This window comes from Choristoneura fumiferana, chromosome 6, assembly GCF_025370935.1.
Source record: "Choristoneura fumiferana chromosome 6, NRCan_CFum_1, whole genome shotgun sequence".
Taxonomy (NCBI): Eukaryota; Metazoa; Arthropoda; class Insecta; order Lepidoptera; family Tortricidae; genus Choristoneura; species Choristoneura fumiferana.
In genome coordinates, this window is record NC_133477.1 from 15,698,945 (window position 1) to 15,726,014 (window position 27,070).

At 36.1% G+C, this 27,070-nt stretch overlaps 1 protein-coding gene and 1 long non-coding RNA gene across 2 annotated transcripts in view; one reads left to right on the forward strand and one right to left on the reverse strand.

The window, feature by feature from the left end:
* LOC141429195 (uncharacterized) overlaps positions 1 to 27,070 on the forward strand; it is a 100,712-nt gene that overhangs the window by 11,526 nt on the left and 62,116 nt on the right. The gene's annotated exons all lie outside the window — the stretch shown is intronic.
* LOC141428504 (uncharacterized) lies at positions 8,975 to 10,528 on the reverse strand. Its single transcript, XM_074088496.1, has 3 exons — positions 10,336 to 10,528; positions 9,586 to 9,710; positions 8,975 to 9,457 (listed from the first exon to the last, which is right to left on the reverse strand). Exons 1-3 carry the CDS (start codon positions 10,451 to 10,453, stop codon positions 8,975 to 8,977), a joined length of 726 nt encoding a protein of 241 aa, XP_073944597.1. The 5' UTR covers positions 10,454 to 10,528.

Consider the following 27,070-nt stretch of genomic DNA (forward strand, 5'->3'; position numbering starts at 1 on the left):
AAAAAAAAATCAAATATCACTGGCTCTTAAGCCTTATTAAGGCAATTTTCACAGTAAAGTAAAAATACTAAACATATGAATATCTTTACCCAGAGCACGGTCAAATTTAATTTAACAGATATTATTTGCTCGTCGTGTCATGCGGGACTCCCCGAAGGCTTATTGACATGAACCACAATATATGGGACGGTAAATAAGCTACTGTGACTACTACACCTGATTATAGCTACTGTCACAGTACTTTACTACACCTGATTGTATTTAACAAAATATATAATACTAGCTTAAGCCCGCGACTTCGTCTGCGCGGATTTAGGTTATCGCGCGGTGGCGCCCTCTACCGGAATAAAAGGTATCCTATGTTGATCCTTGGGGTTCAAAATACCTATATACCAAATTTCATCAAAATCGGTTCAGTGGTTTCGACGTGAAAGCGTAACAGACAGACAGACAGACAGACAGACAGAGTTACTTTCGCATTTATAATATTATAGTAGGGATTAAAGTGTAATTGAAATTTTCAAAATCTGAAACTGATATGACAGCTCAAATTTTATGATCACGTTGCCCCAAAAGGACAAATACGCCAGAATTTTCCAAATGAAAAAACAACAAGGGAACGTTCGTTCCCGATATCATTTGGCAAATAAACATTGATAATCGAATTTTGTCTCGCAACAAACCTGCCAATATCTCCAGTGGAAAGAAATATTGTTTTGAAAAGGTTGGCTTTCTCGTTTACCGCCTTATTTTTACTGAGGCGTGGTAAATCGTTCCATTAGCAGAGTACACACTGGCAACTTCATTTTTGTACTTTTTTTTCAATTCCGAAATCAATACGTGAGGTCTGGCATTGAAAAAGAACTTGCATATTTTTGTGATTTGAATTTGGAACGAAATATGACAATAATCAATAATTTTGATGTGAATACCTTTCGTTTTGAGTCGTATGAGGAATTTTGTTGGTTATGTTTTCAATGTACCTACCTAATATCCGAATGATAAGTTTTTGGCACGAATTCTGTTCTAACCGGCACGAGAAGTTCATAGCTTGTAAAATTGCTTAGAGTAAGGTTTGGATGATAAAGAAAGACTTGTAAAAGACCAATCATCCTTAGGTTTATGATCAAATAAAACGACCTAGGTGCAGGTCATCAAAATAGTGGGTAGTAAAGTTTCAACGACTGCTACTACTCGTGCCGTGGCACATGACATCTTCTGTGTTGGCACCATATTATTTTTTTAAATCGCATTTAAAGTGCTATTTTTGCAAAAAAAAACCTTCACTTTTTTATTTGTATCGCTTTTTTATTTAAGAAGAAGAAGCGATATATCCTATTACTAGCTTTTAGCCGCGACTTCGTCTGCGTAGATTTTTATATTTACACATATTCGATAGGAATGAAGTTAATGTCCCGCATTGGCCGTTTCGTGGAATTTTCGAAAAATCCTTCAACTACAGCTAAACAATCAACTGAAAAATCTGATCATGATCAATAAGTTTCACATCTAAATTGCTCAAGAAATAAGATTTTTATTCTTCGCTTACTATTTTCCTACATCGAGTGATCGCAAAGATTGCGTACATGTCTTTGGGATCGCAACCCAGCCGCGCTGGCTTGCCGTTTCAGCCGAAAGCGAAGCGGCCTGCTGGCTAGTATCCTATTATAGTATAATACTAGCCGTTGCAACTCCATCCGCGTAGAATTCGGTTTTCGCACTCACACACACACACACACACACACACACACACACACACACGTGCACACACAACACACATTACACACATAGTATAACGTTAGTTTTACTTTTTTGCCGGTTGTTTTGTATCAATTTTGTATTTTTTTTTTAATATTATTATTATTATTTTCCTGCATGTTGTCGCTTAATTCTAAAGCTTTACAAATCTGTTATTCGCACTCGCAGACGTCCAAGATACAGGCTCAGCCTAGTTTGGAGTCTGATAGATATGTTCTGTATTGTATCAAATATGTTTCTGTTAATAAAAATATTTGTATTTGTTTGTATTTGTATTCAATTTTCCGGGATAAAAATTATCCTATGTTCTTCCCCGGGACTCAAACTATTTGTATACCGAATTTCATCTAAATCGGTTTAGCGGCTTAGACGTGATGAGGTAACAAACAAACAGACTTACAAACTTTCACATTTATAATACCAATTGGGATTACACACATCCGCGAAAAGATTCAATTGGTCGTAAGCTTACGTAACTGTAGATCAACTCATCGATCTACAAAATCATCATCACCATCTTCATATCAGCAAACCAATATCAAAATATCAAACAAATTTCAATTTAAATTAAAACGTTACCTAATGTTACCTAATGTTGTGTTGTGTGTTGTTACCTATGTTGGACAAATGAATAAATGATTATGATTATGATTATGATTATGAACGTCACCAGAAAGCTTTCTGCTATGACAAAGGGAAATAAAGCTCTAGAGGCCTTCAGATGTTTTTCTTATTGCGTAAACGGCGTTATCTTAAACGTATGTAACATGAAACAATTTGTTCGTGTCACAGGAAATCGCCCGAGTCACGCCTTTGGCTAGGAAATAGTAAAGAAACACAAAGCTAGATTTATGATAGGGAGACTTTTATGCTATGGAATACTTGCTTTATATAACAGCGCTTGTGTGATTAGCATTGACAATTATTGTAATAAACATGACTTAGAGAAGGCGCGTTAGAATAAGTGACTTGGTTTCAAACAGATTAAATCGAGTAGCGACAGTTATAACAGGTTACTGACAAATTAGGTACCAAGATTTTTTGAGCTAATACTACTCGGTTTTTAGGAACGGAACCCTTATAGTTTCACCATGTCTGTCTGTCTGTCCGTCTCGTGTCGGCTTTGCTCAGGGACTATCAATGCTAGAAAGCTGTTATTTTGCACGAAAAAATGCCCATAAAATATACTTAAACTTGGAATATCCGTACAAAATACGAAATAATTAGAAAAATATTACTTATTGTTTTCGTAATGGCTACAAAACCCTATTTTGGGCGTGTCCGACACGCTCTTCGCCTGTTTTTAAAGTACATATTACATCTTATGACAAATGAAGGTGTACCTTATAATGTTGAAGTCCGTCAAACCGATTTACCAGAAATTTATAAATGACCGATCGAGTGCCACAATGTACCATCACAAATCGTGATTGTTGAGGCACTCGCGCTAGTACCCATAATTTAGCCGCATTATACATAATCGTAGTAATGTTACCATTAATAAATCAGAATGGCATTACACGGTCAATTATTAATACTGACAAGTGACTCAACAGTCCCGGTTCTTCGACTAGTGCCTAATGTAACTTATAAGTCATAAAAAATTTCACGTTACACAAGGGTTTAACTCCCACAAATTCCCAGTAATCGTACTGTACCTACCGACTCGCATAAGAATACCGGGTCAAGTGTGGATACAATTCGAGTGCTCTCGCTGTCTCTTGTTCATTTCGCTTACCTACTTCAAATGTTTTTTGCTCTATGCAGCCTTTTCTAAGTATAGCGAAGTGAAAGGGACGAAATAAGTAGGTCTGTAGGCTGTAAAGATTTGTTTTATTTATTGTGAATTACTCGTACACTTCATGCCAGAGGCAGATTTGTGGAAAAGTATTGCGGTTTGGTCATTGTTGCTCCGAAATATAGTGGGGTAAAGATTTATGAGTACTTACTCGTAGTTCTAAAGGTTAAGAGGTACCTATTTGAGTTAAGTGAGTCAATCTCAACTGTGTCTTTTTCTGTACCTAGTAGGAACACAATAAGGAGGAAGGAAACTTAAAAAATAAATAAGTAAACTTACGGATGACAGCTCCATACATTTTGTCACTTTTGAATCCTATGGTGTCAGTTGACTCGAAGTTCGACACTGTTTTTTTCCGTGAACTTTGACGACTTAGTTCATTGATATAGTTACCTACCTACTAACCTTTTGGCCAAATTGAAAAAAAAAACATACATAGTGCCACTATCTTGACAAGTGACATTGACGTGACACATAGGAGAGACCTAAAAACTCACTCTTTTAGGGTTCCGTAGCCAAAATTGCAAAAACGTAACCCTTATAGTTTCGCCATGTCTGTCTGTCTGTCCGTCCGCGGTTTTGCTCAGGGATTATCAATGCTAGAAAGCTGTAATTTTGCACGAATATTATATGCAAATTATGCCGACAAAATGGTACAATAAAAAAATTTAAAAAAAAAATTTAGAGTACCTCCCATAGACGTAAAGTGGGGTGTTTTTTTTCTGAACCAACCTTGTAGTGTGGGGTATCGTTGGATAGTTCTTTATAGTACATTGTGTCTTAAGGGCGGTAAATAAGGAATTACGGAACGAGAGTCTATTAGAAGCCCGAAGTCGAAGACTGAGGCTTTAATGAGTCGATGTTCGTAATTCTAGTACGCCCGTGCGACATACAATGTTTTTCATAACATATGCAAGTAAAATTTTATATTTGTAAAAGAAAAAATATAATTCTTCAATATTGGCGATACCTTAGGCTATGCTCTGGCAACGTCGCCCTCTACCTCCTCGGCATGCGCCGCAACGTGCGTGTGCATGTGGTCCATGTAGTCCTGCTGCAGCGCATCAGTACGGACACCGACTCATTTACCGACCTTGGGCTTCATGGCAAGAAAATGTGTACGCGCAATGACTCATTACCGACCACGGGTTTCATGAGAAGCACATTAAGGTCGAGGGTTTATTTGGGGGGTTGCAGCGAAGGTAGCCTGCAGTTACGACACTGTTTACGAGCAAGTGTGATGAAAAATCCATTAGGGGGTTGCTAAAACGAATGTTCGATTCAGTGATTTATTTGCAAAATATTCAACAGTGCACATTGTTTATTAAAATCGAGCGTCCCCCGCCTCTAAAAACCGGTGGGTGGAATTTAAAAAAAATTAGGATGGTAGTAAGTATATCAAACTTACAAGAAATACTATAACAGTTAAGTTTTCTTGAGAATCATTAGTAGTTTAAGAGTAAATAGCAGCCTAAGGTATAAAATATACCTAAACTTGGAATATTCCGTACAGAATACGAAATCCTTAGAAAAGTATTACTTAATTTTTTCGTAATGGCTACGGAACCCTATTCCGCTCTTGGCCGGTTTTTTAAACCTTCTTTTGCTTTCATTAAGCATTTGCGTGACAGTTTGGTTTTGATACGGATTTATAGAAACATTACAATTTTACAATCATGTGCGTACAGTACGATTACTTGGAGTTAACACTTGACAGATGGGCGTGCCTTCAGTCAATTTTCAACTTTGACGCCATACAAATAAAATAGTTTTTACATCATCTGTAAACGTGGGTAGCGGTATACTAAAAATGGCTTTATTTGTATGACGTCAAAGTTGAAAATTGACTGAAGGCACGCCCATCTGTCAAGTGTTAACTCGAATTAATCAAACTGTAAAATAGACGTGTTTTGTAGTATTCACCCTTTCCAAAAATAGTAAAAAAGCATGCCATACTGTGATAAAAATATCAAAATATCTTCATGAAGCATTAACTACTTTAGTATACCAGAAAATTGGCCCAACAAAGCACTAAAATAGCGCAATAGAGAGCATTTATTCATAATCTTTCACTCCCAGTGGATCACTAAAAAGGATCATAAAAGCATCTATGGGTGACAAATGAATATGAAATAGGCCGACCCATCTCTTAGTCCGAGATTTGACTTCTTTTATCGAATCTTGACGGTTGGCACTTCCGAATCGCGCGAAATATGGGGTCTTATTGGATTCGAATGTCCCTGTTGACAGTTTTGTGGCTTGGAAAGTTATGACATATTCTATTATGGACGCTTTTCTAGATGAAGCAAGAAAGGTTTTTTTCGTAAACGAAGCGGTTGACTGCTGTTGGCAATTTGTAAAAAAGTTTTTTATGTTATTTATTTTTTAATCGACTTTTAACATGAATCAAGTAAAAATAATTCAAAGCGAAAAGCTATCTTATCATAAAAATACAGCTTCTTCTCTTTCTTTTTGTATCCTTAGCATTATTGGGTTATAAGATCGGTCACGCTGATAAAAAGTAAAATTTATCACTTGAACGTGTTCTGCTTATTAAATACCTAACTAGCTTTATTACTTCTTTACAATTCTTTTTTTCACTTCTCATGCTCTTAAAATGTTACTTTAGTCTCTGCATGAGACGTATAATGGTCAGATGATGATGATGCATTGATAAATCGACCGCAGCAATTAACATTGTCGTATGTCAAAAATCGTTACTTTCCAGGACCGGCGTTCAAAGTTTCAAATGTGTATAAAATTAACTATCATTAACGTACATTGACCAAATTCGGTATGATATATTAATATTGATTACCTGACGTAGTAATAAGAGCAAATTTTGAAAAAAAAATTGGAATTTTGAAAAAATGCACATGCAACATTATTAACCCAAAATTGGTTTGCGATATTGTCGGATGTGGTAGTTCCGACATTGTTATCTGGACTTCAACATTCAAATTTAGTCGGATGAGGCACATTCCACATTATTGCATGCACTTTTAAATCTTAGTTGTGTTGGATGTGCCTTTTATTACATTGTTATTCGTTGTTTACAAATATTTTCTTGTTGTATGTCCCACATATTATTTTAAGTCGCCGAAATTTTCAGAGATTTTCGTTATAATGCATTAAAATAGTTGAGTAATAAACTTATTGTATAATTCGGAAGGTATTCACATACTTAGAAAATAATAAGCCACAAATGGAATGAAATTAAAACTCTTTATTGGAAACGAAATTAAAATCAAGTCACATAACACAAAAACGAAATTTTTTCCTCTTTACTTTTACAGTTTAGGACTTAGCACATAAAATAATAACTCTCTAAGTTTATTCATCACATAAAATGACTTTTTTGCAACTCAATAACTAAATGAAATAACAGTCTTATAGATAATAGTCTTCGAGTGTTTGAGATCAACCTGAAATAAGATAAGTATTATTATAATCTAATTACTACAACTAGGCACAGGTAACAGTTCAGTCAATATTTATATACCTAAAAGGTGGACAAATTTCACAGCACGTATTGTAGTAGAAATTCTAAAGAATAACAATATACTTAAGTACAAATATTTTTTTAATATCCTTAATTTATAAGTTAACTTTTAAGTTCACAGTCTTGTATTTATGGCACATGGTAAGTTTTATCTAATATCACTTGGTACAACATATTTTCTAATAGGCTAAACAAAGGGGTGTGTAAGCAGATTTAAATGAAAAAGATGAATTACTCGTACTCTTCTTAAAATGTACTTTCTAAAAATGTACTCTGATTCGCTTTCTTCACGAGCGAGATTAGGAGCGGCAGTATGAGGTAGGTTAATATAAAAGTTATGGTGGCGCTCAGGAATGATTCCACCTTTGCAGAGATCTGTCAAATCTTTGAATTTTTCTTTACTGATTGGTAATGGCCCTTGATACGCTTGCTTTAATTCCAGATCATTTTCCAATCTTTTCTTGTTACGAGTGCCCGATCGTAACACCACAATTATTTTTGATTCTTGGTCCAAGTCGTACTTGTACTCTATTCTGTCGTTCTGTCCTGCATCTATTTTAACCTCTCTTACGGAGTTCCATGACACCTTTTCATTTTCAGTGTTTTTCGTCCAATTTTTGTTTGCAAGTAAGCCTTTAAAATCGAAAACATCTTCTTTTTTCATTTCTTTCACAACGTAAGGGTCGCCTTCGGTTTTCGCCCAACGAACTAAGCAGTACCATTCTTCTGGCGTCCAAATTGATTTGTGTCTGTAAGTTCGTTCTATTGTTGCATGTACACTGTCGCCTTCGTTTTGTGTGTGACCTTTCTCTAAAAAGCGATGTATGACAGTTACTCCGAGCTTTTTTGCTACAAACATGTAGAGCGAAAACACGATTCGATTCTTGTTTTGACCCGCGCAGTTGTCAGACCAAAATCGAAATTCTTTAATGCCTCGTTCAGCATGACCTGTAATAAAGTTGAGTAGACAACTTGATACTTCGATAGATCCACGTCGGGCGATACCTTCATGCCACATGTAGCAAGTACCTATCCTGGAAGCCATATCATAGAGCGTGAAATTCAAAGTAGCCAACCTCCTCTTGTAGTATAGTACGCTAACTTCTCCGAAAGGTGTTACTAAAACCTTTTGAAAGTCAAAAACTACAGTCAAGAGCTCTTTGTTCCCTTGAGCCTCTTTCTTATCGGCTTTTTTCAATTGTCGTGCTCTTTTTTTACGACATTGATGTAAATCGAACGCAGCCTTCTCTTCATCTGTGGAAGTAGATTTATTCTCAAACACGTGGCAAACATCACATTTATCTTTTTTAGGTCTATGTAGGGCCAAGTTGAAGTTGGTGTTCACTACATTTCGGTACTGCCTTTTTGTAGTTGCTCTTGAGGAATACTCACTGGGATCGAACCATTCGCAGTAGAGATTGAACATCCGAGATATACTTTCAACACCCTCGAGGTAAAGCTTATTTGAGTTCTTGCGCACGTAATGTGCCTCAACTACTGGAAAACATCTCACGTGGTCGCATACACTTTTTACTAGATCATCATTATAAACGCGTCTTTCATGCTTATAGCGACCTCTTTTGTCTTCTTCTACCAACGCGGTCCCATCAAACTTCTGCCAGGCCGTGGTCACCACACGTTCACTGAGCGATATGGTATTGAGAAACATCGTCTTACAGACCCTCACTGGCGACTTTTCCGAATCCGGCAAAAAGTACTGGTAAGTATTCTGTCTATCGTGCTTCGTAATTTCCGTTGTTTGCCGACGTTTAGGATTTTTTTTTGTATATTTAATAACGAATTCCCAATGTTTTTTTTTCTCACCAAAACCCAAAAGTATTCGAAAACTCGCTTTCTATTTTCATCTGATAACTTTTGAGTACATTTCAATCTGCAGCTATTGGCACAGGGCTCCTTTATTTGTTTTCTTTCGACTGTCTTCCCCTTTTGTTCACAAATTCTTCACCAGTATTTTTTTTTAGTTTTCTTTGGACTGTAAGCCATCTGTCTCTATGCGGAAGTCGCTTTTTTCCCCTGTCAACCTTAAAAGTTTTTTTTCTGGAACTGGTTGTAGAAGATGGTGTACAAGCTTGACTTAAAGAGGAAACCTCAGACGGTGTTCCCATGTTTTCATATACCTCATGCGTAGAAAGAGCATCAATCACGGAAGAGGTCTGAACCGATGTTTCAGTATTTTTATTTTCAACATCGAGAAGCCAAGAAGTAGAACTCGGTGATGGCATGGGTGTCAATATGTTATCGGATGGTGTAAAATCGTCATTTTCATTAGTTTCCACCACTTCAGGCGATGAATAAGTTGCTTCTGATGGTAACATATTCGGAACAGGACCGTTAGGAGTAGTAGGTGTTTCTGGTTTGGTTACTGAATTCATACCAATCTAAAACAAAAAACAGTTATGTAGTTGATAAATCTATTGTATTATAATAGGAATTAACTCTAGTAACATGAATTTCACGTAAAATGATTACTAATTGAAGATAGTGATTTTTATTTAATTAGACTTACCGGATTCATTATAATATCAGAAATATCTTCCACTAAGCTCATAGGGTCATCAAAATTATCTCCAAGCAGATCATCCAGTTGTGTTATGAGTTCCTCATCAAAGTTTTCAGGAAGAGGCGATTCTCCTAAAGAAAATTGTTAGTAATTGAAAGTTAAGAAACAAAGCAATCAAAATAAATGATGTTAAAGAGGGTAAATAGACCTAAATTGGAAAAAATCGAATCAAATTGCCCTTTTTTTTCAGATAAGACCATAACTATGCAAGCCTTTAACAGATAACAATGTCGGTATCACCATATACGACAACAGTTTACGAATATTAAATAAGGAATAATGTCGCATATGGTAAATCCGTTAGTAGCAAATAAGAAATATACAGGCAAGAAAGTCGGTAGTGACAAATCCGACAATAAAGAAAAAACACAAAGCCGGCAATAAAGTAGGAAGTGGTACATCCCACATACCATCATGACATATGAACAAGCATCAAAGTCGGTAGTACCATATCCGACAAAATGGAATTATCTTAAACCAGGCAATAATGTAGGATGTGACACATTCGACGAAGAAAATGAAACGAAAATCCATTAACAATGTTGTATCTGACACAACCGACATTATTGTCGGTTTAGTGTAGTTTCGTCCATTTTTAAACATTATATTAAATTAAAATGTACTTGCAGTTAAACAACACAAAATTTTGACATTATTGTGATGAAATTATTGACATACAAATTATTATGTACTTACTTTTTCTCTTCCTGCCATTATTCGTTTCTCCGATAGTGACCGTTAGCGCACAATTTGACTCATTTTCGTGTTGCACAGGTGGATCCAATAAATCTAATATTCTTCTTGACCTCGACATAACGAAAACATGTGAATTTGTGATAAAACGCGTTTAATAAGAATGATTCAAAAATAGAAATGGCGCGTGCGCTCCTCCCGCTAACAAAGCTAGTTGTGGCAGTTCCGCTCGCCGCACGCGCCAACGGTCCCCTCCCGCGCCCCGTGACCAACGTCTCAACGTACTATCCAACTATATTAATGGCACATAGTAAACATATCCGACAATATTAACTTTAAAAAAATGGTTACAGTATTAATTGCGATTTAAAATTTGCATAGATATACAGAACGTTATTTTAAGTTATTTAATGTAATAAAACGAAAATTGCCAAAATGTAGATCCGACAATGTTAATTGCTGCGGTCGATCTTATTACTTTTTTTTACAAAAATACCTTGAATCTTGAAACAATATTGTCAATTAATAATACTCACATTTTGTTCATAATTCAACAAACGCACCTAAAGCTACGTTTCCACCAATAATGTGCGAGAATGTATTGCAAGGAATGTGTTTTTCACTAACCAATAAAAACACTTTAATTTACACATCCTCGCACAGCCCATCTCTGGTGGAAACAGCTGAGCGGAGCGAGGCTAGGTAAATGAAGCGTTTCTATTGGTTAATGAAAAACACATTCTTCGCACATTATTGGTAGAAAAGGAGCATAATACACTAGTACATAAATATTTTAGTGAGTTTTTTTTATTACGTATAAACATATTGTGAGCTTCTTTATAAGACATTTACATTTCTTAAATATTGATTCATACTCTTCTTTACTGGCCTAAAATAAGAGGTTTCGTAGCAGTATCGTAGACCTAGGAGCTACGAGGCGTAGACATTGCTACGATATGTAGGTGTATTGATACCGAAGGCCTAAACGGCTACAACAGTGTCAATCTCCTTAAGTGTTAAGTAATTTTAATAAATTCTTGATATGTTGTTCATCAGCACAAAGTTTAATTTTGTTCATTCCACTTGTACATTTCCGAGATGATGTGATACTCGTATGATGACATTAGATAATCCGATATGATGATATATGAGCTCATACACTAAACCATGTGTATAGGTAGAGTGACAATGATTTTAATTAAAAATAGATTTCCATATAATAATTATTTAAAAACCGGCCAAGTGCGAGTCGGACTTACGCACGAAGGGTTTCGCACCATTATCTATACAACATTAGACATTAGCAAAATCGGCAAAAAAACAAGTTTTATACTATTTTAATATAACTAAAGATTTTGTGAATATTTCAAGCGTCTACCTGTTGCCGTTATTAATATCAAGCAAAAAATGGTAAAACAATCACGTTTGTTGTATGGGAGCCCCCCTTAAATATGAATGTATTCTGTCCTTAGTATTTGTTGTTCGTTGGCCACAGCAATACATAATTTGTGAATATATCAAGTGTCTAACTATTACGACTCAAGGGATAGAGCCCTGTGACAGACGGACGGACAGACAGACAGATAGCGGAGTCTCAGTTGGCACCCTTTGAGTACGGAACCTAAAGAACAGACGTTTTGTTTACTATAAGTGCGACCTAAACGTGGTCGCCACCAAATACTGAATTGCAGCGTAGAAAAATGTATTCCTGACCACCGATTAAATTCATCGTGTATATTAGAATTTATTGATGGACGTATAAACTGATGGACAAAGTGTACAAGCACCGTATATCTATGTCGGCGGCCGATCGTAAAATCCGGCAGATCGATTAGAGCAACGCATTCGTCGATATTCCTAGCTGTATACCGGGCACATTGTGATATGCCGAAAAAAAGAAAAATTTAGGTGCGACGAGCGAAGCGTGGAGTGGTTAGTATGAATTGTGACCACAACGCAGGAGCCGAGCGAGCGAAGCGATCGTGCCGCGGCAGCGGTCGGCGAAGTGCCAGAACCGATATAGCGGCGTTTCATGATATGCCTAGGAATTTCATGATCTGCCTAAACTGGCCAAATCATGAAATGGCGGCGATTCATGATATGCCTAGGAATTTCATGATCTGCCTAAACGTCACTAGGCAAATCGTTAAACGGTGAGTTTTTAACGATACGGCGGATGTCCCTTAGCTAATTCATGAAATGGCGCCATTTCACGATATGCCTAGGGAATTTCGTAATCTGGCGGATTTTAGGATCGGCCGCCGACATCTATATCCTGAAGACAAGCGGTGCCGCTTAAGTTCTGCTTCTGGTAAGTACGTGAAAACAATATACATCCTACACCTGGCTGGACACAAGGACAAAATTTCAATTACTAGAACTAAATTGTCTGTTCTTTAACTTTGGCTATGTGCTTTTATTAAACTGGTTTTTTTTAATGTATTATAACCAGATGACCCCAAAGGAAGGTCTGCGTTGTTCGCAAGACCGGCAGATTGCTGATTTGTGACCATTTCGTGACATGCATTTTTTTTACTGATTCTTCCCACGTTTTCACAAATAAATGTTTTCTTTCTTTCTTATTTCCAAAGTATCAAGGGTTCCTCAAAGAATCAGAGTATTGGCCCAGCCGTAAAACACATTGAGTAATGAGCGTCTTTGGTGTCACATTGCAGCATCATCAATCAGTGAGGTACGTTAAGGTACACAGATGGCGCCACGAGTCTGTGGAAAGGTGTGACGTTTCATTTATAACTATGAGGTTATATTATACTTATTGTCATTGGAGTATTATCAGGAATTAGGAATTATATAACCAGTTTTGAGGTTCCTTCATTCTTTAAAAATGAAATAATATTTCATAAAAAGAAAATAATATTTATTTTAAATTTATTTATTAAAATTACATTTGTACACTTACAGCTAAAGCTAAACCGGTACAAACTTAAGCCGAGTTTAGCCTTGCAAGAAAAATCGTGCAAGTTGCATTACATTGCGAGGCCGTAAAGCCAACGAGATTTTAGTGAAGATTGGTTTTTTGAAATCTTTTTGTATTTTTTATTTCAATTCCAAATTTTTTGTTACTTTTACGGACATTCCGTAAAACCCATATCGAAAATACAAACTGAAATATAGATGCATAGAAAAACCAGAAAAAAGAGACCAGCGCTGGGAATCGAACCCAGGTCCTCGGCATTCCGTGCCACGTGCTATACCACTACATCACCACTGGACTGGTCTCTGGTCTGGTCTGGTCTTATTTTTCTGGTTTTCTATGCATCTATATTTCAGTTTGAATTTTCGATATGAGTTTTTAAAGGTAAATCGGGCGCCGCGATATAATGCAACTTACACGATTTTTCTTGCAAGTCTAAACTCGGCTTTACAATACGTACTTAACTTGATACCTAATAATATCTAGGTAAGTTATAGAGCTCGCAGGCATCTGATCTTCCGCCACTCTCTTGCACTCGATCATGAGGCGCCGTACAGGTTTCGCAATAAATAATATAACGGTCCTGTTTTCTCGGTTGATCGACGCTTTTGGGGACCCAAGAGCTGGTGCGTACTAATCCCAGCGGATCGCACTTGCGGTCCAAATGGGTAATACAGCCAGAATCATGGGAACCCTGCCACAGGCAGTTCTTTTTACAATTTTGTTCTTTTTGTTACACATTTAGTTAACATATTTTCGTTTTTTTTTTTGTTTAATTGTATTCATAGATTTTAATATTTATAGTATCCGAAATAATTGAAATTATCACAATTAATCGCCAAGATTTGAAAGCGAGTTTAAACGCGCGTGTGAGAATTTCTGGCGGCACTGATTTCGGAACTTTTTTTTCTATTTTGTGGTCATTTTCTTTTTGGTAAATATATATTTTTTTATCACTGCTACCTATAAGTACCAACTTCTCAAGGATAGTCAATAAATATTATTGAAACAGTCGATGCTTCGAGTTAACTTTTTATCAAAACTAAAGACAGCACCGATGCTGAACCTAGTTTGATCAAAGTCATTAACTTGCGTCTCAACTCAGAGGTCAAATATTCACCCAAAGAAGAAAATCATCTAAATTTATACGTATTTAATTCAACAATTAATGCAAGCAACCTCCACGAACCCCGTTTTCCAAAGAATATTTACAGTACAAGTACACTTATCGTATATAAAAGTTCGGCTTATTGAATAACTCTCGAGAAAGTTACACGTCATTAAATCTACCCGAAAAAATTCGCAATTTTCCTCAGTACCCGTAACTTGCAACCCTCTTTTTCGTAAGTGAATATATATTTCCAATTTTGTAACCCCGCTGACGGCAAACAATATAGGTGGTCAAGATCGAGTTGAGTTGGAACGATACGTTATAGAAGTAGAAACATGTTTCGTAATTCACATAAGTCAAAGTCAAAATATCTTTATTCAATTTAGGCTATAACAAGCACTTATGAATGTCAAAAAAAAAATCTACCACCGGTTCGGAAAAACCTCTGCTGAGAAGAATCCGGCAAGAAACTCAACGAGGTATATATATTTTTTTTAAAACAGATTTACAATATTATTAAATGATATGTATACATCACAAGTATTTAACACAACTTTATTTTTAACATAAAATTACAAAACATACACACTATTTACTCCTAGCCAATTTATGAACAAGTTTAAACATTTTTAGTCGAATATCTATCGTCGTCTAGATATCGTTTTAATTGGGAGATATTCATTCGAGTAAGCACTTGTCAATTCTCTGAAGAGCAAAATTTGTAAAAGTACGCTGTTTTTGGAACGAAAAGAAAAATCTTATGTGGTGTCTATACTATGTAAATTACATTTTAAATCGTATTTTTATGCTTTATCACTTAGGTACTTATTACAGCTCACTAACTATGCATCAGGAAAGCTTATCCGTATTTAAAAATGTTTAGTCTATTTTTAAACTTAAACGCGACATTCAAACAATTTTTTAATTCCGCATCTCAAACCTAACAAAATAACTAAAAAAATAAATAACTAACTTGAATACAATGACTGTCAATGAAATGGCAATGAAATGAAATGAAATGACAATACAGATGAGAAAAAAAATACTAGTAGAACTATCCTTCTTTTTGTTCTGGGTTAGAAATTTAAATGGATAAAGGAAAACCTTCCTCATTTCTGTTTTTTTCTTTTCAAGAAAAAACTACCAGTCATCATGATGACCGCACTCTTGCGGAACCCCAAACACGCTCATTAATGTTTATCAAGCAAAGTTTGATTCATATTTCCATACGGAAAGGGCCAAAGCAAACGTAATTGAGAACGGATTTTATTTTATCCCTTACAATGTGACGTTTACTTATTAATAATAGTATACATGTGGAAGTTTTAATTGGTTTCCGAATACACATATTTTATCACTGTCACTTGGACAACTGGATAGCCTAATGCTTAAAGAACCTAGCTACGAAGCTTAAGGTCTCAGGTTCGATCCCTGGGGTAGATATTATATATACTAGCCGTTACCCGCGACTCCGTCCGCGTAAATTTCGGTTTTCACTATCCCGCGGGAACTGCAATTTTCCGGGATAAAAACTATCCTATGTCCTGCCCCGGGACTCACACTATCTGTATACCGAATTTCATTTCAATCAGTTCAGTGGTTTAGGTAACAAACAAACAAATAAACAGACTTACAAACTTTCGCATTTATTATATTATAGTGGGGTACGACTGTTTGTTCAAGAGTCTTGGGTGTTTAATATGTATGAAGTATGTTTACCCATTGCTTAATACCCATAACACAAGCGTTGCTTACTTTGGGACTAGGTCGATTGGAGTCAAGTGTCCTGAGATATTTACGAGTATTTACTATTTCCATATTTATTTTAGTACGTAGGTTAGTATGTAGGTCGCTCTGAAGTGATAAAGCTAGGCTGCCCATTGCTTACCTTGTATTTTCTCCCTGTTATTTTTTTGATATCGCTTGCTATTGTTGTGTTCAGTAAAGAGCCTATAGAGAGTATTGTAGGTCAAAGGTAGTACTTAAATAAAAAGGTCCCCGACCTCTGCTGCCGCCTTACTGGCAATCATATCGTTGATCAGCAGTTCTTTTTGGTACTGCTGTATTCTGGTGTGAGGAGTAAGACTGCTGGTGAAATTACTGGCTCATGAGGTATTCGATTTTTAGGGTTCCGTAATCAACTAGGAACCCTTATAGTTTCGCCATGTCAGTCCGTCTGTCTGTCTGTCTGTCCGCGGCTAAACTCAGAGACTGTTAGTACTAGAAAACTGTAATTTGGCATGAATATTTTATATTAGTCAGGCCGACAAAGTGGCAAAATAAAAAAAAGTAAAAAGAATTTTTAGGTTGCCCATAGACGTAAAGTGGGGGTCATTTTTTCTCAACTAACTCTATAGTGTGTGTTTCGTTGAATAGGTCTTTTAAAACCATTCGAGGTTTGCCGAGACGATTTTTCGATTCAGTGTTCTGTTTGCGAAAATATTTAACTTCTTTTGTTACCTACTTTAAAGTTTGTAAAGTGGAAGTTTTCATTAAAATCGATTTGTAGCTGTATTAAAATACACGCTAGTAGATATTAAACACCGTGTAACAATGTACCTTCATAGTACATTACCCTAATATACCTGAATTCAGCGACAAGCGTAGTCTACCCCAGATAACGTTCGAAGGAAGTTGTACCGGGACCAAACGACGCGTACCTAGAGCGCATCAGTGCTTCGAAACCTCCCAAAGATACTATCCTCCAGTTTAGGGCATCCAAAATGAAACCTTATACCAAATAGTGCAAAGTGAAGTTCAGATTTGTCTGAAGATAGAAAATTGAACTTTGGCGTAGTAAAGTGGCTGGTTGGGATTTGTGCATGTGTAAAATATGGAGGAGGAAAATTGGTAAATGTGGTTAGAAATATGGGGTCAATTTTAGATATTTGAATGTTTACGGCATGTTATGATATTTGCATTTTTACAAGCTTATATTTAGTTTCATCTGTCCCGTTGTCTGTCTGTAGTCAAATCTTGGAAATTAAATTCGACCAACTTCCAGTAGTCGGATTGACTTGATATTTGGCATACTTATGTAAATTGCGTGATAATAATCTGGTAATGACATCTTGGTAGTCCGGTCAGGATCATCTCCCCAGAACGGAACTCTTCAACGGTTAATGGCATCGATTTGAGATTTGGTATGCAAATGTTGTTTGGGTGAAAAGGCGAGTAAAGTTATCAAAAAGTACAGTCAACAAAAAAAGCATGTATTCAAAATGAAAACTTATTTTAAATGACAAAAATAGCTAGTTATGATAGATAAGCAGTATGTGTATATATGTACGTATCCATATATTGTACTCTTTATTGTACAAAATAAGTAAAAAATACAATTGAAAGACATTGAGATAGTGGCACTTAAACCGAAATTTGTTCATAGTAATATTTTTTATAGCGGTTTTTCGAAAAAACTTCCTCGCAAAATATACGAGACGGGACGTAGGTTATGAAATATCCGATAAAAAAATGTTTTTAAAAAAAATTCAAATGGCGTTGATAATATATTAAAAAACTATCTTGCAACAAAACCTCACTTAATTTACCCCGAGGTTTTATAACTTGAAATCTCACGAAGTGTAAAAAAATGTCAAACACATTAAATGAGAAAACTAGTCCCAAACATGATCTAGTCATTCAATACGTGGCGCCCTACTCTAATGACATATTTTTCTCCACAACAATAGGATTAACTTATTGCGATATGGTCCTACACTAGGCTACAATTCAAATTCCTTTGTATATCGACGTTAAAAGCATACACGTGAAACAACATACAACTGTGCATTATCTCAAAATATATCCATCGTCCGTGAATCATGCGTTTCGCTATTAAAATCGGTATTGTGATTGATGTTCATATAACCAAAACAAATCGGATAGGATGCTGTCAAAGCAACTCATAGTCTATGCGGTGATGGGTGTAGCAAATAGGATAACTGGTGAGAGTAAGAGTATGGTTCATTGCAGTACTAATAATAAGGCAGATAGAAGTGATTTCTAATTTTTTTTATCATAAAATTACAAATGAGATTGAACCAATAATAAATATATCACTCTATTATTTAAAAAAATAATGCTCTTAAGTGAAGTCAAAAAGACCCCGGGCGCAAAAGTGCCCATAACTTCTAAATTAGGTACATAACATCTCAAACATACTGATAAACCAGAAAAATAAAGCTAGGGTTTTTGGGATTGCGAACTAAGTTCTTCATCACATTAATGTCAAGAATAAATGTGGATTACTAATGTATGGGCAAAAAACTTAAGTAATAATATAATTAAGTAAATAATAATAAAAGTATAACTTCCCAAAATATTTTACTCAAATTATCATTTGGCAAAGCAAATTATCGCAATTTTACAGAAAGTCATTTTTTTTGGCAAATTATTGGTTAGTCACGTTTCATATTACCAAGTATTCAAGTCAAATGTATCATCAAGTCAAGTCAAGTAAATCTTTATTCAATTTAGGCTACAACAAGCACTTATGATGTCAAAAAAATCTACCACCGGTTCGGAAAAATTGTGAGAAGAATCCGGCAAGAAACTCAACGAGGTATATATATTTTTTTTAAAACAGATTTACAATATTATTAAATACATAATGTATACATCACAAGTAATCATATTTGGCATAACGTACTCTTTCCAAAATATATGGCATAATAACCTACTTTTCGGGTAGCAGTTGGTTTCTGTGGTTGGTTCGTGTGCGAAGAATCATTTTGAACAAACATTTTTTTTGGAATATAATATTAGCCAAAATAAAACGTTTGCCTAAACCTTCGGGGGCAGCCATCTTTAAAAACTGGCCAAGAGCGTGTCGGACACGCCCAAAATAGGGTTTCGTAGCCATTACTTAAAAATTAAGTAATATTTTTCTAAGGATTTTTTCTAGTTTTCTTTGTAAGTTTGATATAATTACTACCATCCTGGTTTTTTTTTAAAATTCCCACCGGTTTAGATTTTAGAGGGCTGGGGGAACCGCTCGATTTTAATGAAAATTTGCCCTTTAAAGTTGAATATTTCACAAACAAATCACTGAATCGAAAATTGTCTTAGCAATCCCTAATGGTTTTAAAAGACCTATATAACGATACCCCACACTACAAGGTTGGTTGGATGAGAAAAAAAATCACTCCCGGTTTACGTCTATGGGAGGTACCCAAAAATTTTTTAATTTTATTGTTTTACATTGTGTTGGCATATTGGCATATTTTGCAAATAGCTATCGTAAACATTGAAAAACATTGATAGTCCCTGAGCAAAGCCGCGGACGGACAGACAGTCAGACATGGCGAAACTATATAAGGGTTCCGGTTTTGCCATTTTGGCTCATCATCATCATCATCATGTCAGCCGAAAGACGTCACTGCTGGACATAGGCCTCCCTCAAGGCTCTCCACTCAGACCGGTCTTGTGTTTTTGGCATCCACCGCGATCCCGCGATCTTAACCAGGTCGTCGCTCCATCTTGTTGGAGGCCTACCGACAGCTCGTCTCCCGGTCCGCGGACGCCATTCGAGAACCATTTGACCATATCGGCCATCAGTCCTACGAGCATGTGCCCCGCCCATTGCCACTTCAGTTTCGCAATTCTTCGGGCTATACCTTAGTTCTACTGCGGATATCATCATTTCTGATTCTATCCCACAGAGAAACCCCGAGCATAGCCCTCTCCATAGCCCTTTGAGTGACTTTGAGCTTCCTCATGAGGCCCATCGTTAGTGCCCACGTCTCAGATCCGTATGTCATCACTGGCAACACACACTGGTCAAAGACTTCAAACACTGCGGCCATTTTGGCTCCGGAACCCTAAAAAGCTTAGATGAATGATTGGTCTCGCGCGCTCGCTCGACTAGATACCGCGCTACCTAAAAACAAAAGGTTCGTGAATGCGGCAACTCAATATTGTAGTGTGCGTAAGAACGGTGTAAGACAATTTGCAAGGATGCTGGTGTGCGTGACGAATTGTGTTGCCAGCTGCTCCACTGTTACCCGAATTATTGGGAAAATAAATTATTCTGTGGTCTATTAAGTTACTGGTTACAAAATGTATCTTGGGAAATACTTAGAAATGAAGAAGTAATTAAGAGTGAATGTATTAATATGTTTGTGTATAGGTTAGGCGTAGGTTTCGTCTTTAAAAAAATGGTAGGTATGATGTAGGTATATCAATGATCAGGCCTCACTTTTAATTATATATATATATATATATATATATATATATATATTTAAGGACATTCAATATTTACAAATTATTACTAAAAATTCATGGACTGAGTCACCAACTAAGAAGTTTTGCGTACTTAAGATAACACGTTGCATCTATAGTTAAACCTAATATAATGTTCAGGTTAATTAAGACTAAAATAAAAAAAAAATTGTTTACAAAATATACATACATACATGCATACATACATACTTACATACATACGCTTGAAAAACATAACCCTCCTTCGGGCAGTCGGGTAAAAAGTTAACATTTCAGAAAAATGGGTAGAAATACAAAAAAAAATTTTTTTCGAGTCCCGTTATACCTATGTAAATCAGCTGATTGTGTTTTTGAATGGGAAAACGAAAAAATTTTAATTTTAAGACACATTCACCCCTTAATTAAATAGTGTCGGGTACCTAACAATTTATACACCTTCAGTGTATATATCACAAAGATAAACATTAAATAATATAGAACTAGGTTATGTATATATAATAATTACGTTAGATACTTAAATAAAATAAGTTATTAAAATTTATCATCATTTAATGATGATAACAATAAAGTTCAATTTATTAAAATTTCAACCACGGGGAATTTGATTCTTATGTACGCGGCAACACAGAATGGCGTTTAGGGTTCATGTTATTTTATTTTGTAATTTCGAAATTATACGATATTTACTGATGGTATGTGATCCCAGTGTCCTTCTTATTTCTTGTAGTATTATTTTTAAACAGTTTCACTGCGAAAACTGGCATTTAACTTCGGTTTATGACCAAAATTTAACAAAACATTGCTACATGCACCTTACGCACAGTTTGCAAGGCGACTGACTCGCCTCGGGCTCGGGTACGCCGAATTCGGCGTACTATTTGTTGCCGCATTTGACAAGTACGCCGGCGGTATCTAGTCGAGCGAGCGCGCGAGACCAATCATTCATCTAAGCCTAAAAAGGATCCTCACGATTTTAGAGAACGCTATGTCTAATGGTGGAAGTCATTCAGTTGATGGTAATGATGATGTTATAGCTCTAATGCATTAATGAATGTTTTTTTATTAGAATAACAAACGGTAATGTTTAATAATACCTACGCTTTCACTTGATTGAATGACCAGTAAAAGAAATGAAAGTCGCACTTCTAGTTTTATTATTCATCGTGTTTATGGATATAAAGATAGCTGTAACTGCGCAGAAGGCTTTGATGTCTCTTTTTTATGACTTCCCCTGTTTGTAAAGGGCTGTATCATTTTTTATGAAAACACATTCTACTAATTTATTCAAACTCTTGTCAAGTCCTTGAGATGCATTGCAAGAAATATGAAAGATTTCGTGTACTTTTTTCGATTTTGATGCTATGATGTTAACTTTATGAAGATTCCGCAAGTGAAAAGAAAAAACCGACCAAGTACATACTGAACATTGGTCAGTTTAGGGTTCCGTATACGTCACTAAAAATTACGACGTGAAAATTTTTTCCAACATAAAACGTTTTTTCATAAAAGAGGTTTTTTCCGAACCAGTGTTAGATTCTTCGATGTTCATAAAGAGGTACTTATTCGAATAAAACCATTAAAATATAATAAATCGTGATAAATAGTAGATTCAAAACGACGATATCAAAGGACTGGCGGGAACTAAGTGGTTGGAAACTGCTCAAGACCGGAACAGATGGCATCATAAGCTGAAGGAGGCCTACACCTTACAGGTTGAGAACGGCTAAAGAAGAAGAAGAAGAAGAAATAGTAGATTGATAACCAAGGGTGGAAAGTGTCCCATTTTACCCGAGATATTTGCAAGTTGCAATAGTTCGAGGGGAAATGGGTAATTTCACCCGAGTTAGACACTGAAAAATATTTTTCATCTCTCCTGTTCGGAAAGTTTAATTTTCATGGGTAGATAGCCGGGTGGAAAATTGCGTTTTCATCTCCAGGGTGGAAAGTTTTTTTTTTTAAATTTTCCAATTAGCCACGGAGTCGAAGATAATTGAGTTACGTCAATGACACTTTTCACGTTTCGGCATGGCCATCAAGATACACGTCGTGACCAAGGAGCTTATATACAACACTGGAGGTTGAACGCCGAACATTCGTTTGAAACAAGAAATTTGATCTTTATTACGTCACAAACATATTCCTTCTCTTTCTTTAGTTAGGTTAAGAAAGAGATGGAAGTCATTCGTGAAATGTGAAAGAAAGAGATGGAATATATATATAAATAAGTAATAAAGGTCAAACTTCTTTGTTCGGCGTTCAACCTCCAGTTTTGTATATGAGCTCCTTGGTCGTGACCAACTCGATTTTTTTTATAGTCGGCGGTAGCGTTGCAGGTTGGATATAAGTTAATTCAATTTATTATTATTCTAATTTTTTGTAGTATTTTACTTTCCTCACAGTCGAAATGAAAAGTAGTGTCTAACTCGGGTGAAATTACCCATTTCCCCTCGAAATGGAAAATAATCTCGGGTGGTAATAATGGAAATATCTCGGGTGAAATAGGTCACTTTCCAACCTTGGTTATCAATCTACTATTTTTTTTTTTTAATTCACTGTAGATAGATATCCATGACAGCGTAGGTACCATTCAATGAAGTCAAATTGATATCTGTTAATTCTTTTTAATTTTAATAAAGTTCTGATTCAATACAGAATCGTACCAAATTTTAAGAGGAATCTTCGTTACACCCATACCTTTCTCAAGAGGACTCGCAAAATATTTAAGTCAGATCTATATTGCAAAACAAATCCCGTGATTTGATCCTTCTTCAGCTATCATCTGTCAGTGTCTGATCATCCAAATTATCTCAAAGCGGGCGACGGAGTGGAAACCTTCCGGCCGAGTCGGTGGCATTTGTTTGAAGGGTTTACAATCTTTGACTGTAAGGCGTAAATGGGTTTAACCCTTCCTTTGTGCCGCTCAAGCTTTAAATTTTGAACAGGAAGCATTGTCTTCAAGCTTTATGTCTAAAGAGACAAGTATAATGTGAATTATGTTCTAGCTCAACATATTTGATTGGTAAAGTAGGACTGTACGAGTAGGACATATCTTGGCGTGGTTTAAACTGCACTCGTGGTAGCCAAAACGTTTGGCTTATGGCCTCTGAAACAGAGAGTCGTGGGTTTTAACCCGAGTTGGTATCTCTGAAGTTTTTCAGAATTTGTGTGCGATATGACATTTGAAATTTACTATGAGCTTTGCGGTGAAGAAATTCAATCAATGGTAAATGTGAATTTCCCATTCGAACTGAGCCGGCCTGGGAACAACGGTCCAAGCCCTCTCATTCTGAGCGGAGGTCTGTGTTCCACAGTGGGACGTGTATAGTTCGAGGTAAGTGCCAGATATGAAGCAATTAATAACAATAACGTATCGTAAGTTAAGCTGACTTTACAAGCTGTTATTTATTTTGTCGTGTATCTCAGTCATTTCTTGTCATCTCCACTCATCACAACCATCTAAATAGCCCCGACGTGTTGTGTTCACGCTAGTAGAAAAACGCTAATATCAGCAAGAAAGCAAATGACAGGAAAAACTGGCCCTTATCACTGTCGGGCGGCTTGTCATGTCATGGCCGGCCTAGATAAAGGAGTCATCGTTCTGTGAGAAAAATAAGAGTTTCAATGAATGCAATGTAACAGTATTTTCTTAGTTAAATTATTAGTTTTTGAAAAACGCAGTAAGTTGACTGAGAAGCATTTGTTTTTATAATTACTTATTACTTGAAGTTATTTGGACTTCGGTCTCCATGCATAACAAAGAGAGATCTCTATCGTGCTGTATTGTTTTTTGTGTCTGGCAAAGGAAAATTTTAAAGTGACACAGATAATATTGAAACAAATATTATTGATGAGTTTAGAAGCATTTACGAATAAGAAGTAAGGACATTTTTATCAAACTGTTCGCAATCTAAATTAAAACCAAATCTATAATTGAAACTTAAACAATTTCAAACGTCAGAAAGGATGTTTCTTAATAACATTCTCAGTGGCTGTTCATTACAAAATTAGATCTGAGCTTTATTTTAAAAATATAACACGGAAAAGTTATTTTGTATCAACTATGCGATTAATAAAAAACATGCAAATTTGTAGGTACCTATATCAGAATATACGCTTTAAACGGAGGAATCCATAAAAATAAGTATTAGCAGAGTACTAATTTCTAAATTGATTGATTTTTGAAGCCGTGGTGGCAGAGTGGTTTGACCTATGGCCTCTCAAGCAGAGGATCGTGGGTTCAAACCCCGGCTCGCACCTCTGAGTTTTTCGAAATTCATGTGCGGAATTACATTTGAAATTTACCACGAGCTTTACGGTGAAGGAAAACATCGTGAGGAAACCTGCACAAACCTGCGAAGCAATTCAATGGTGTGTGTGAAGTTCCCAATCCGCACTGGGCCCGCGTGGGAACTACTGCCCAAGCCCTCTCATTCTGAGGGGAGGCCTGTGCCCTGCAGTGGGACGTATATAGGCTGGGATGAATTTCTAAATTCAATGTCGATAATTTTTTTAAGTGAACTTTGGGAACATTATTCCAACCTTCAATTTTATTGACGCATTGGTTTGAGAAATGAAATTCTTTTAAAGTAGTGAAGAATATGTGTTGTCATGCAGAGATTCGCACTCTTCGACGTCCACATACTTAACATTATGCCACACGGATGCAAACACAAAAAAACATACAAGACGCTGTCGCGTTCCAAACTCTAATAGTAGATTGTACAACAAGAGCATAACACGAGCCATTTTACGCAAGACGTTCATATAGCCACCCGAGCCGGTACGGCGAGGGTGGATAGACACATCGAGGGGAAAATGGGTTTAATGCTCGAGTTTTACACTCTGCTTTTCACTTCGATGGCGAAGAAATGTAATAAAAACAGTGGAAACAATTGTTCACTTACTATGTACCTTTTATTGTTCACGCATTACGATTATATTGTGCATTTTAAGTTTTATTGATCTATTTTGATTAATTTTTAGTTTTATATAAATTAAAAATATGTAGAAACTTCTTTGTTTATGGCTGTTTACACCTGATTGCCTTGGTCTTAGACGAAGATTTTACTTTATGCACTAGAGTATGCTCTAAGTAATTTTATGTCGCCTAGACCCAGCAAACACGAACTTTACGAGCATGAGAAGTGAAAACTTCATTCTTAAAGTTACATTGACCAGAAACATGTTAGCGCCTTGTGTAGTGTTTTTTAATAGTTGAATCTGTGACATATCAAATCTAATGCAATTACCTTTAAACTATCTATTCTTATTTATTTATTTATTTCTGGGATCTCAAAAACGTGCGTGTGCGGATTTTCAGTGGCGAACAATCTAGCTCGGTCTTCTCTGTGGGAGAAAGCGTATTTTAAATTTTTAGCACAAAAAAAATAACTCCGAGGAAAGCTCGATCGATCGCCTATATGCTTATGTTGATTTATGTAGAAGTAGGCGAAAGATTTCTGCATTAAAACGAATTGTGTTGCATAATTGTAGTTATTTTGTACGCGTTGTTTTGGACTAGTAATTTTTAAGGACTTACTCGAAGTATCGCCTGAATTAATTCGTCTGTTAATTATTATTATTATTTTATTCGTTACTTAATTTTTAGAGTAGGTACCCTTCTTGTGTAATATTTATTATACACCTACCTAATTGTTGCCAATAAACGCATTTTCTTTCTTTCTTTCTTTAGTTATGGGCAGGCCATACTGAACGGAGAACATATGCCCGTTGGGCCCGAAAAATTCTCCAACCACACCAACGAGATAGACGGATGACCTGGTTAAAGCTGGATGATGATGATAATGATCATGATGATAATGATGATGATGTTGATGATCATGATGATGATGATGATCATTAATGATCATGATGATAATGATAATGAATGAAAGTGTCTACGTTGTTATTTTTCTATCGAGCAAAATTTAAATAATAAATAGTTAAACAAAAGTTAGTTAAAACACACCACTTGCTCAAGTTTAATCTCAGTTTTACAACAATGGTCACAGTCCGCCCCTGGGGCGTAATTTGGCAGCTTTTAATTAATTAAGCGCTGCCGACATACAGTTCGCTTGTAACAAAATCATCCACCAACATGAATGAAGTGTATTCAGAATAACATTCTATTTCTGTTGCTCATAGACATTCCATGCAAACTATGGGTACAGACAGACGGGTGTATGGGCCACTAGAGCGTTAGGTTCGCGGCGTTATACGTCATGGCGTTATTGCCATGACGTTGCGTATTGCGTCAAATGCGCGTTCATTTCCGTAAAAGTGAATGCTATCACACTAATATTTTAAATGCGAAGGTTTGTAAGTCTGTTTGTTACTTCATCACATCTAAGCCGCTGAACCGATTTTGATGAAATTTGGTATACAGACAGATTAAATCTCGAGGAAGTACATAGGATAGTTTTTATCCCGGAAAATTGTATAGTTGCCGCGAGATAGCGATAACCGAATCCTAC